Here is a 12,998-nt window from a genome sequence, read left to right on the forward strand (position 1 = left end):
GGTGCTCTTTTTATAGGCCCTGATTCAGGAAAGCACATGCTTCAATCAGTCCCTATATAGGACAGCATTTAAACTCATGCTCAGTGCTATCCTGAATAGATATACTTTCCTGAATTGGGACCAGCGTACATATATTGAAATAAATAAACAAACAAGCATGTATGAATCTAGAGACACTAATGAGGAATAAATAAACAAACAAGCATGTATGAATCTAGAGACACTAATGAGGACTCACTCTACTCTGATAGCAAGAAAATCTAAGTGCAGAAAAAAAATCCCCTTACAAACATACATAGGTGACGTGTGTCTTCTGTAATGAAATATCATCAAACATTATGACTACCTTTAGGGACTGCCTCCCAGCACCTCTGAAAATCTGATTGTTTTTATATGTCACCAAATACAGATTTGGGTGTCTAAAATAGGGCACCTAAATTTGAAAATATTTGCAATTGTCAGGAAAAAGGAATAATGCATGGTATTAAAGTAATGACATACTGTACTATGAAATACAGTTATAAAAAACTCTGTGTGATGTGTGTGGGGGGAGGGGTGTGAGAGAGAGAGAGTGAGTGCATGTATACTGTACATAGTGGTGTGTGGTCGTGTGACGTTCTCCTCTGCAATCTGGACTGGTGAATCGCTGTGTTACTCTTGGAGCCCGTCTTACCCTGCTTTGCTATGAGAATCCCCACTCCTAGGCAGCTCATGCACAGCTTATAGCATGTAAGTTGCTCCCAACACAGTGAGTGAGTGCCCCTAGCCAGCCATTCATGGGATTATGCAATGGTATGACCACGACTAATATCCCCAGTCTCAGATGCAACCCATGGAACTGCCGTCTGACGATGTTCAGTGTTGCCCACTGAACACTTCAAGCTCATATGTTGTCAGTTTATCAAAGAAATTGATATGCACTAGCCTTGTCACTTCAAATGGAGTCTCTAACACATCTTAAACCAAATGCACTGCTTTAGATCAAACAAACAAACAAATTTATTAAGTACAGACAGATTTTAAGTGATTATAAATCTGAGGAAAACAAGTCAAATTTGATCAAGAGAAAACAAAAGGGAAATCACATTCTAAACTAAGTTTAGCACTTTCAGCAACCTTACAAACTCAGATGATTCCCACCACAGGCTGGCTGGTCTGCCTCCAACCAGGCCTTCCCCCTGTGATCATCACTTCAGTTGCTTGGTGGTGTTTGTAGATGGAGGTCGAAGAGAGAGAGAATAGCGAAATGTCTCACCTTTTAAAAATGTTCCTTGTTCTCTTCCCCCCCCCCAACTTTCAGGGTCAGGTGACAAACAATGTCTTTGTATGGGTTCATCCATGTCCTGAGTCAGTGAGCAGTACCTTACGGCGGCTCCAAGCTAGCCAAGGAAAAAGGAGGGGGGACCATGGGGGTTCATTTGAGAGTCCCTTTGATTTTTTGTTGATACCTAGGCCAGTCCTTTGTTCTTGGAATGTTGTGGAGCTGGGTTTGTTTTATGCATGCCTTAGTGAGGTACGAACTGCACCTCTGCTCAGAGTGTCTTGCTTGGATATGTTTTAAGCCATGAGACACATATTTGGGCATATCACACAGCGAAGCCTCATAACCATATACGTGACATTGCAACAAACATATTACTGTAAAAATAATGTTCATACGTCATGAGCATTCCAGAAACATCTTACAATGCATACTTTGCATTAAACAATACACAACTACACTATAAGGGTGATCATGGGGGTGCAGTGTGTCACAGGTGGTAAATTGTTTTATTAGCATGAGTTTGGAATATCTGCACACTATCCTGTATTGCACTAAAAGGGCAGATAGGTTATGTCCCTTTATAGTGATTTACTGTATCCATACCAGGCTGTGAAAGGGGAGTTCAGGACAAAGAAGATTACATGAAATACAGGGAATACTGGAATAATGTATCTGTTCATAAGGTAACCAGTTGTTGAATATGTTGTTGATCCTGTTAGAAGCTATAAGTGTGTTATTGCAGGTCATCATAAACCTGTCCAGTAAAACCATTTTTAACTAAACAACATTGCTCATTCCTCACACACACATTTTAAATGAAAAGAAAAATATATTGGATTGTTAGTTAAAGTTTTACAATATATCCTGGATACTAATTTTTTAAATTTATTTATTCATTTTTTGCATCCCTCTGCCTCTGGAATAAAATTGCTTTAGTTACCATGGGCAGATTTCACAGTGACTGAAATATTAGAAGAAGGCTCCATTTCTATAAGCACTTACATATGTGCTTGAACAGTCCCAGTGACTTCTACTCCTATCATGTGACGTTCATGGCACTATTCGGCTGCATGAAGTTAAGCTTGTCTTTGAAAAATTAAGCCTCCAAGCCCACAATGTCCAAAAACTCTAGAATAGTTTTCCTATTCTATTCCTATCACATGACCTGCCAGAGATAGATAAAAACATGAGGCCCAGACCTGCAAGTGGCCTGGGTGCAGATTTCTCATTGGCTTTTTAATGAAAATCCAACACAGGAAACAATTTCAGAATTTAATCACTAGAATGTCATTGAAAAGTTAGGATTCTTTTAAATCAATTATCTAGCCTTTAAACTCACTTTTCCAAGACCAAATATACTTTATTACCCTGATGTTAGAATTTTTAAATCTGTCTGATTGACATTTGGGAAGAAAGATGGTTTTCAATATTTATAGTTTTTGCTTTATGCTTTGTAATGAGATGTGAGTAGAGAATGCAGAATCACTGTAATCCATTACTCATTTCAACCCCAGCTCCAGCCAATCTTCTTATCTTCACATCAGATTTTCTGTGCCAGTCTTCAACCTGGAGAGAATTTTTACAGTCTAGAAATCAGAGTTCATAATGTAGTTACCATTCTATTTGTGCAAACAGCGTCATTGCTGCATCTCCTATCTTCATACTTTTTGCTTTAGTTATCTACAGTTTATTATAGCTTTAGAATGGTTTAATACAAAATGTTGTATTAAAGGTTTTAAAACCACAAAAATAAGCCATGAGCAACACATCCTAAATCCATAGTTTTTAAAAAAAAAAAAAAAAAAAAAGAGAGAGCAAAAAAAGAAAGATGTTGGTATATTAAATTAGCACTGTTTAAGTCGTTTTTAAAAGTGACTGTACATTTTTTTGAAAAACCACTTTTTCTCTGTTCTGACAATAAACACATTTTGAGACAAAAATCCTTTAGCAGTCCTGACTTAGAGAGATCTGTGGAAAATGGCCATGGAAGCCTTGTTGATCGTCTCTATGTAACATAATAAAGGAGCAGGAATGAAACTGAACCTTTGTTACCCATCACAGTTTAATAAAAGTGATATTTAGCCAAATGAAAAGACTTAGAAAAGGTCCCTCAGATATGACTGAAAACAAGTTAGGACATTGCCCAAAAGATTTGTGCAGTGTTCTAGACTGATCAGCTGAAACTCTGCTGTAGGTTTTGACACTTGATGGAGTCAAGAAAGAAAAGCAACAAGGTATCTTACTGTGAAAATGAACCTGTGCTTGCATGCTGCTGTGTCAAAATAGGCAAGTCGGTGCTTAAATATTAGATCTTGTGGCACTTTGGAAACACCAAGGGAGAAAACAAAAGGCTGTAGTAGTTAAGTCTCACAAGGCATCAAGTTAGACCCTTGTGTACCATGCTGAATTCAAATGCTCCCATCATGTGATAATACTCCACATTGTAATCTGGTGTGACATTTCAAGAAGCAAGTGAAAAGCTGTCCAGAGTTCTTCACCTGAAAATAAGCTGTAGAAATTCTGGTCTTCCTTCATATTTATTTTTAGTTTTTCATGTCAAGAACCGCAGAGGTGGCATATAAAAAACTTGGTTGTACATCCCTCTTCTCCCATCCTACGAAACAGACCAACATTGACCTTTGGTGTTATATGGTTCTTCCTACCAGGAAGCAAGGATGCAAAAGAGTGAATCTTCCTCTATACAAGCTCCAGTCTCCCCATCGCCTCTTCTTTTCTTCTGGTTAAAAAGACGAGTATGAGAATTGGCTCCAATCTTTGAAAGGATGCGGTCGGGGTGTAATATGGGAGAATACGAAATGACAACAAATGGAATTGCTAATGAGTAATTTTCAGTGCTGGCTTTACATATTCTGCTGCACTAGGCAAAATAAAAATGTGCCCCTTCCCCCCAGGAGAAAAATTTGAGTATTTGCAGCGTAGGGACTATCATTCTTGCCACTGGAACAGTGAAATTGACAAGAAAGCCAGGGGCAGCTGGAGCCTGGCTCTGGGAGTGGACAGGGCGGCTTCTGCCCACTACCAGTGGGGACACGGGCGGCTGCCGCCCGCTTCCCAGGATGCTGGTGGCTGCCGCCAGGCTCCTGGCTGCATGCTGGAAACAGGTAGGAGGCGGGCGGCTGCAGATGCCTGCCTCCTGGCTGGGAGCAGGAAACGGGTGGGAAGCGGGCAGCTGCAGCTTGGATCCTGACTACGTGCAGGACCAGGCAGGAGGTGGGCGGCAGGTGGCTGCAGCTCAGCAGCCGCCCTTTAGGTTTTGCCATCCTAGGCACTAGCCAAGGTAGGCAAAGGCCTGGCATGGTCATTTTCCTATTTTATGTTCCTTTTCTCTGATCCTGTGAGAGAGACAGTCAGAAGGAATTGGTGGTGGACCTGGCAAACAGTACTCATAAAGGAGGACCTTATTGTCTTGATTGTAGTGCCTTCTTCCCAAAGAAATGTGTTGTGCAGACAGTAGGTCAAGCCAACTGGCCCTACCTCCCTCTTTCATAGGATGAGAGCAGAGTAGATGGCAACCAGGGAATGAGTATTTTTCCCTTTTATATTCATTAAAAAAACTCATACTTAGCAAAGTAAACATAATATGGAGTAATTGAACCAAGTACCTAAAATGCTGGATAGACAGCATGCCTTAACCTCATCCTTAATGTTATCCTGGATGAAATAAAAACAGAATAAGAGAGCTGGCTTCTGGCCTTTGTCTCTCAACCCTCTCCGATGACACACTCATCCTGTCTCATTTAGTGGTTGCTGACATTTTGATGATTTAGTGTCATCTAGCAGGTGAAATCTGAAAAGACACGGTACATAACAGTGCAACATTCCAGCTGCAACATTCATAAAACAGGAAAGGTGTTCCCCACCACACTGACCCCATATCTTAAATCATTACAAGTGAAATCACTCAAGAAAACACTGCATGGAATGACCAGGCATTGTCAAGGAGTTGACTAAACAACTTAATAGGTTTTGCTCACTTTCAATTTCTAGGGTTCTGTGACTGAGTCTATGAAAGTACAAGCCAGGGTTTGCAAGTACTGTATATATTTTTTTGTTAAAAGCTATGTGGAAAAGTTATTTGATTGGGTTCCTGCTGCTGTAAATGATTTGTGGGTAGATAGTGCTGTGAGTTTTAAAGTATAGCCTCTATCTGCAATGCAGCATTTAAAAGAACCCAATTTTTTTTCTAAACCAGTCATTACACATGTTAAAATGATTATCTGGTGTGCAACTATACAGATACACACTCATATCTCAGGCCTGATTCCCACTGCTTTGCAGTTTGTATGGTGAGTTTAAAACATTATTAGATAGAATTGCCCCATGGTACAATTTTATACCCACTTTTCACTCATCCTGCACAGTCTTCAGTTGCTTCACAAGGCAGTGAAGATCAACCCCTAAGAGCCCAAGGATCTGATTGTCTTACAAATATTTGGTTGTACTGGCTATGGCAGTGATTCCCAATCTTTTTGTCTCGAGGACGACAAATATAATTTTTACAACCCTGAAGGGCCACCAGCCTCCACCAGCAGCCCACCTCCTCTCCCCATCCCCTGCTGCCAGAGGGAAGAAGTTCAGCAAGGAAGATCTCCTGTCCCCCTGGCTGCAGCAGGGGAACTGTGCGCTCCACCTGGGCTCCTAGGCACTGGCTCCCTTCTGCAGCCAGGGGGACAAGAGATCAGTGCTCCCCTCCCTCTGGCTCCAGCATGACCCCAGCACCTAGGGACCCAGGTGAAGCGCTTTGCCGTGCTCCCTGCTACAGCTAGCAGGAGGGGAGTGCTGATCTCCCATCCCCTTGGCTGCAGCAAGGAGCCTGCACCAGCAACATGCTCTGCCTGGATACTTAGGCAGAAGCTCCCTTCTGCAGCCAGTGGGAGGGGAGCCGTGGGCCACTCTGAAACCCGGCGGGCCATGGGTTGGGAACCACTGGGCTATGGAGCAATTGTGGTCATGGCAACACATCCCCTCACCAGCCACTATCAGCAGGTATCCTGTGTAGACTTAGTTTAAATTAAAGCAACTACTTTGAGCAGCAACACTTGCCATCTCTCAATGACTTGGCCTCAGTGTACAGTGGGCCAGACTGGGCAGAGAGAAGAAATTTTTGCACCCATTTATGTCAATAAATGTGAATCTGACCAGGGTGGTCTCTAGGTGTTACTGCAGTACAAATAATGAATGGCCTTGGACAAAAATGGGGGGGGGAGGGAGAGTGTGTGTGTGTGTGTGTGTGTGAGAGAGAGAGAGAGAGCACGCAAAGATTTTTCAAAAAGTGATTAGTGATTCTAGGTATCTCTGTTGTTGTATTTCCAATTTGAAATTCCTTAAAGGAGCTTGATTTTCACAGCATGTATGCTTAGCACTTTTCTGATAATCACTTTAAGGTATGCCAACTTGGGCACCCAAAATCACTACTTACTTCTGAAAATTTTGGCCAGGAAAACTTAACTGAAATTTTTCAGATCTCATTGAAGGGTTGGTTCGGTTTCAGTTCTAGTGTGGAGGGAAGTTTCAGGTCTGTTCTTATTTTTCCCAAGTTCTTTGCTCATCCCTAATAAATATGAGTATACAAAGCAATCGCTGGCCAGCGAACAATCTCGCACATTTAGAAGTTCATTTCTTGCTCTCCAAAGTGTAATACATGATATTTCAACAGACATGACAGATTGTACTCTTCTGTCTGAGAACAGGATTGAGCTCTGACCTTAGACATTCCATTAATTATTCATTTGTAATCAATAGCCAAGATTTATTTAGAATAGATTCTGCTCTTTGTCAAAATAGTAATAAGAGTGATTCCCTGGGAAGCAATGAAAGATTTCTTTCATTTTTAATGTGACATTGAAATCTTAGAGCACATCATGGAAACAAGTCTGGCTGCTTCCTAACCACAGTCCTGCACCACTCACAACCAGCCACGCACAATGAGTGTCCTTGCCCTGGACACAGATGATATGAGTGGAGGAAAATTTTCAAAGAAACAGCTGATATAGATCTAAATACAGTATGCAGAAATCTTAGCATTATTATTATTATTTTATTATTTACTTGTTAGTGTTAGTGCTCAAACAAGGAAGAAGGTCCCTGCCCTGTGGTGCTCAGAGTCTAAAGCCAAACAGACAGGTAAGCAGAGTTCCAGGAAGGCAAACAACAAAAGGAATTTTCTATAAATATCAACAAGATTTTGCTAGTGGCAGCTCAGCTGAAGTATGTTTTTAAAAGTTACATAGCAGTGGAGATGGCAGGGGCAGTGTAGAGGTGTTCAGGAAGATAAACCATGCTTAAGGGGCCAGGTCTTCCCAGCATCTCTTCTACTTACTTAGACTTTCACACACATGGTGTGGCTTTTACAGGCTATGATGAATCACAGTGTCAGTATAGCATCTTCCATGTTTTCCCTCTATGGCTGTTGATTTTTGTTGTTTTGATTTAAATGACTAGTAGGTGTGCTGTACCTCCTAATTAGCAGAGAATAGTAGCCCTCATGTGCTCCTCTTGTAGAATATATGTAAGTTATTCTGTTCATTCCCATTCAGCTAGAGTTGATTTATATTCAATGTGCATTTCCAAAAGCTCATGCTATGTTGGGGAAAGTAATTCTGCAGTCTGTAACAGCATGCTCCATGCAAATCCTGGAAAGGATTTTCCAAATGCACAGAGAAAAGATTATGTGTATTATCTTTATGCCAAAATTAACTCTAGACTCATACTTGATATTTTCATTCTTCAGGACTAAATCATTTTATCTACATTTTGTACTTTGTAATTGCTAGATTCTAACTATGCTGGAGTAAGATTCTTTTCATTTGTACTTCATTTATCCAGAGCCGCTTTCAATACACTTTTTTTTTAAATTAATTTGACTTTTATATCTGGTTGCCAAGCATGCTTCTGAGCCAGGATTAAATCATGCTGGGATATTCTTGACTCTACAAATGACCATTGTATCCAAGCCTTTGATCTCTCCCTGTGCTTAAACTATCAGCCTTTTATGTCGTTCTCCTTTAAACAAGATCAAATTTTGGGCATATTGTTCAATGATGATCCCTAAATTTCAGAAGATTGCAGCACAATGCAAGCAGCAAAGGACTATTACTGGGTTTTAAAATTGAAATGAAGATGAGTTCAAAATAAATTAAATAAATGTTACCTCCAGCAAAAGGACTTATGTTTTGCTGCTATGCAAAAAAAAATAAAATAAAATAAAAAAAGCAAAAATATTTGTGTTTTCTTGATATTTTCCAAACATGCCTCAAATGGTAAATTTTAATACCACCCCTTACTAGGTGCTGAGCACTTACAGAGAAGAGCTAAAAGCATGAAATCAGTAGGATCTGATGGTGCTTAGCTCTAAAGCTGGTAGGGAATTTTCCGCAAACGTGATTTTTTTTTTATGGAAAATGCCAGTTCCTCAAAACCCAAACTGTTTGCGAGAAAGGGTCAGTTTTGACAATTTCCCACCTGAACAAAATGTTGAAAATGACTTTGTTTTAAAATTTCAGCTTATTTGTACTTAAAAAAAAAAAAAAAAAAAAAAAAAAAAGAAGGTTAAAAATGAACAAATGGAAATCTAAATGAAACATTTTGACTGACCCAATTCAAATATTTTTCAGATTATCAATTTGCAAAGTTTTTTGAGGTTTTTATTTTTCATCCCAATTTGGGACAAGAAAAAATTTCAGAATCTCAAAAACTGTCACAGGATGGGAAAACTGTTCCCATCCAGCTCTACTCAGCGCCTCAGGATTAAGGTCCAGATTTATTTTTAAATGTACAGTTTCTCCTCAAGCAAGCAAGTTTTGCTATTTTCACCGTGTAAAGCTTTGTCTGTTACCACATATGGTCAAAATTAGCTCTAGATCAAATTCTAGTGGTAGAGAGAGAACCCTGATTCTGTTCTCGAATCAACAGAAGTAACTCGACTGAGGTCAACGGAATTACAGCAGTGTAAAATCAGGGCAAGTGAGATCAAAATCAAGCCATTGAGTTAACAACTAACTAAAACCTACAGGTTACCATAATGTTATCTCTCCTTTCCAACTCAACTGAGTGCTAGGAAAACTACTGTTTAGGTTTCAGTTTATTGTGATGTTGCTTGTCCCATGCCAGCTCTCACGCCATGTCATGCTAGTCCTCCAAAAATCCTCCAGCAAAACAAGGAAGTCAAGACCCTGATATTCCTAATAATTCCAAGGTTAAAAATAAGCAGAAGATCATCATCATATTTCATAAAGGATTCTTAAAGGTCACAAGCATAATTTTGAATGCTTTGCTGCTCATCTACCTTCAAACATATTAATTGCCATTGTCCTGTGGCTGAGCTGATGGACTTACGCTTTTCATGTCTTTTCATTTAGCCCTTTGAACTGGGAATGCTCTTGTCAGGTAACTCGTCTCACTTTGGTGATGTACATCTCTGTTCAGTGAATTGGATTGTAACTGTGCCAACCCTAAGTGTTCAAAAATCATAAGTCAGTCCCCAGAAATCATTAGATTTAAATAAATAAAGGGTTTCGGTTCTTTTTATTTGCCTTCTGGTTTCTGAACTGTTAAAGTGCACTGGGGTCAGATTTTCAGGCTTTTCTCCACAACCAGGAGGGGTAGAAATGTACTGTTTTTCTTTTTTCATTTTTTTCAATAAAAGGTGAGGTGCTCATGTCATCACTTGCCTGCAGCAGGTGAGGTGTTAAGAAAAACCCAAATATCATGAGACTTGCAATCAAATCACAAGAGTTGACAGCACTGAGAATAATAGTATTTCTCCCTCCTGTCCTGATGGTTTTTAGTCCTGACTGGTGTTTGATGGGAAAAAGAGATCTGTTGCTGCACCTACAGAAATTGATAAATGAGAATACAGATAAATGGGAGATTTTAAGGATTTTATGGGTGATGCCTTATGCCAACTGGCTATAAAAATTAATCTATCGCTTTACTTAAACTCTTGGTCATGCTGGGAACTTAAATGGCTTTAGTGGTATGTGAAATAGAAATATACCTCTGTGATGTTATTTATATGTCTCCTATGTCATAAAAACAAGTGGAGGGGAACAAAATTAATGTAAAAACTTCATAGCTTCAGTTCAAGCACATTCTCCTTCCCTGCTGCAGGGGTGCAGTACAAGTAGCTTTCTGTACCATATAAAAGTAGAGAAGGGATGGAGATCATTCACATTTGGCCTCATGTCCAAGGATCATAATTATTTTCTTGGCATAAACCCATGTCCAACAATGATATTTTTCAGGATGTTCCCAAGTCTTGGAACCATTTTTAAGTGAGGGAAATGCCATTAGGTTGCAAAATTGGATGTCATTATGTTACGACAAGACACCTCAACCTGATGTTGCACAAAATTGTCATTGCAACCTACCCGGCTTGTAACACTGTGATACAAACAACATGATATTGTGAAGGAGGAGTTTGTTCCGCTGGAGGAACTAAGAAAGATTTCTGGGGAATGTAAATAGGACTGCTGGAAATATAGGCCATGCCTAAATAAATGTTAAATAAACTGTTGCACTGTGTGCTGTGTCCATTGGATGTGTAGTCGCAGTTCAGGTACCTGGGCCATGAATAGCCCAAAGGAAATCTCAGTATTAGGGCAATCTCTTTGCAGACACTGTTTTATTTACATTCTTGTAATATCTTATGTATTCTTGATCTATTATCATTGTGCTCTCTTCCCAACGCTCTCAGATGGGGAGCTTTCCATACCAAATGAAGGATCGTTGGAGAATGGGCAGGCTCTGAGCTCCAGCCAAGTTTCACTACCAACCCTAGTAGAATTGGAATCGGGGTCCGCATCTGGGGAATCCTGTACATATGAGGTGCTCCCAACCACAGATATCATGGATGGGACAGGTAACATTTCTGTTTTCAACCTAAGATACAAAATATAGAAATGTCTCAGCATTAGGCACTTTACGCTTTTTAAATCTGGCTTCTGAGGTTTTTGATCTTTGATACTTAATGACTAACACACAAGAGTGCTCTTGACATTCAGGAGTAGATATAAGCCGGAACCAAAACGTAGGATTCAGTCATTTCAGAACTTGGGGAAAGTTCGGATTCAGGTTCAAACTTCGTAACTCAGTCCCATCTGCATGCAGGACTATGGACTGAGGATATCCTCTTTCTGTAAATGTACCACTCGTGAGTAACATGCAGAAATCTGAATGCAAATGAAGATTTTTGTACGTTTCAATTCTGGAAATTGTATAGATTTAATTTCATTTGCTTATTGATATGCTGTGTTCTTTGCTATTTGGAAAGAAGATTTTATAATGGAAGCAGAAGCCTTGCAAGTTTTGCATGCTTTCAGATTTAGGGAGGAGAGTGTTACGCTTCACTGATCAATGTAGCAAAGCCAATAGTTTGGGAGGTAATGCCGAGTCCCTAACATGCAGGGGAGCAGTGATAAGGAGTTCTAAGGGATTCTCACATGATCTAGAGCAGAATGAGAACATAGCTGAGAAAATGAAAGGGCAGGCCATTTATCATATGGCCAAGGTTTAGACATTTTATAGCTTAGAAGTAGCCTCGTTTGCTTTCCAGTTCACAAGTTTAGTGTCTCAAGAGCAGCTACTCAGTAAGGAAAGCTCAGCACAGGTATTGTGATTTCAGATGTTAGAGTAAATGGATAAGTCAAAAAAGTCTACTTCGCCCTATTGGGTCACTGAGTGACAAAAGAGCTGCCTTCACATACAGAATGAGGCCTAGTAGTGGATGATGGAGTGACAATGTTCAAATTAGCTTTGGGCATCTTTTAAGATTTAGAGTTTCTCTTTAGATAAGGAGCAACCTCCAAAAATCTAGGCACTTATGCAAACTGTTTGAACTCTTTTTTTCTCATGGTATTTCAGCACATTTGCTGCTGGTCCTGGAGGGGCAGAGGCGTGAAAAAATAGCGGGCTGAGGGGAAGCGACCATATTATTTGTATCAACATCAGAACAGTGGGGTTTAAGTCTTGGACCAAAGTTAATTTCACTTCTTATTTTATCTGACTTGATCCACCTGTCCCTGGTTCAGATGCCTAGATCCATCCTTTCACCAACTGTATGTAAAGAAGTGCTGATTTTTGGAACCTAAAACCTGACAATTCTAAAGAAGCCCTGTTAGTGATCCCTTTCGCAGCTACAGGAAGGCCAGCCAGAATCTCCTGTTGAAGAGGACTTGCTTTAGTGTTCAAATTCTGTTTTTGTTGGCCTTGAGATAACTAAAATGGGATGTCTCTGGTGAAAAACAATGCTCTGCTTGAGCTGCGATTGAATGAATCAGAAGTAACTCCTTTGATTTCAATGAAATGACTCTCAATTCACAGTTGGACTCGAAAGGGGCCACAGTCTTCAGACCCACGCTGCGTATGCTCAGCTGAGATGTGGACAAGTTAAAAGTGCCCAAGTTTAGGCCTTGCAATGGCCAAAGAAAACGCTGTTCAATTATACAACATAACAATTTCTATATCTGTTATTTTGAGAGAGATTGAAAATGGAAGGGAAACCACAATACCATTCAAATAGTAATGGGCCAAATTCAGCCCCTCTGTAAAAGGCATAGCTTCAGAGAAGAAACAGCTACATGAGATAATACCATTCTTAAGAATCTAGATTATCGACTCTGGTGTTGCTTTTCAGCTGTACCACTCAGTTCTACAGCAGACCTCAGAAAGCATTTTTGAGGCCATGTGGCACAAAATGTGCCTTTCACCAGCTGTG

The 12,998-nt window shown here is 40.0% G+C and overlaps 1 protein-coding gene across 4 annotated transcripts in view; it reads left to right on the forward strand.

Moving 5' to 3' along the window:
* The window catches only part of PHACTR1 (phosphatase and actin regulator 1), a 399,222-nt gene that overhangs the window by 305,962 nt on the left and 80,262 nt on the right, over positions 1-12,998 (forward strand). For all 4 annotated transcript variants that reach the window (XM_067568389.1, XM_067568390.1, XM_067568391.1 and 1 more), the window contains one exon: positions 10,980-11,144. In XM_067568389.1, the coding sequence (XP_067424490.1) occupies positions 10,980-11,144 (165 nt within the window). The remainder of the gene's footprint in view (positions 1-10,979; positions 11,145-12,998) is intronic.

Source organism: Emydura macquarii, unplaced genomic scaffold (genome assembly GCF_026122565.2).
Source record: "Emydura macquarii macquarii isolate MOO-44397 ecotype Brisbane River unplaced genomic scaffold, CSIRO-AGI_Emac_v2 contig_2890, whole genome shotgun sequence".
Lineage (NCBI taxonomy): Eukaryota > Metazoa > Chordata > Testudines > Chelidae > Emydura > Emydura macquarii.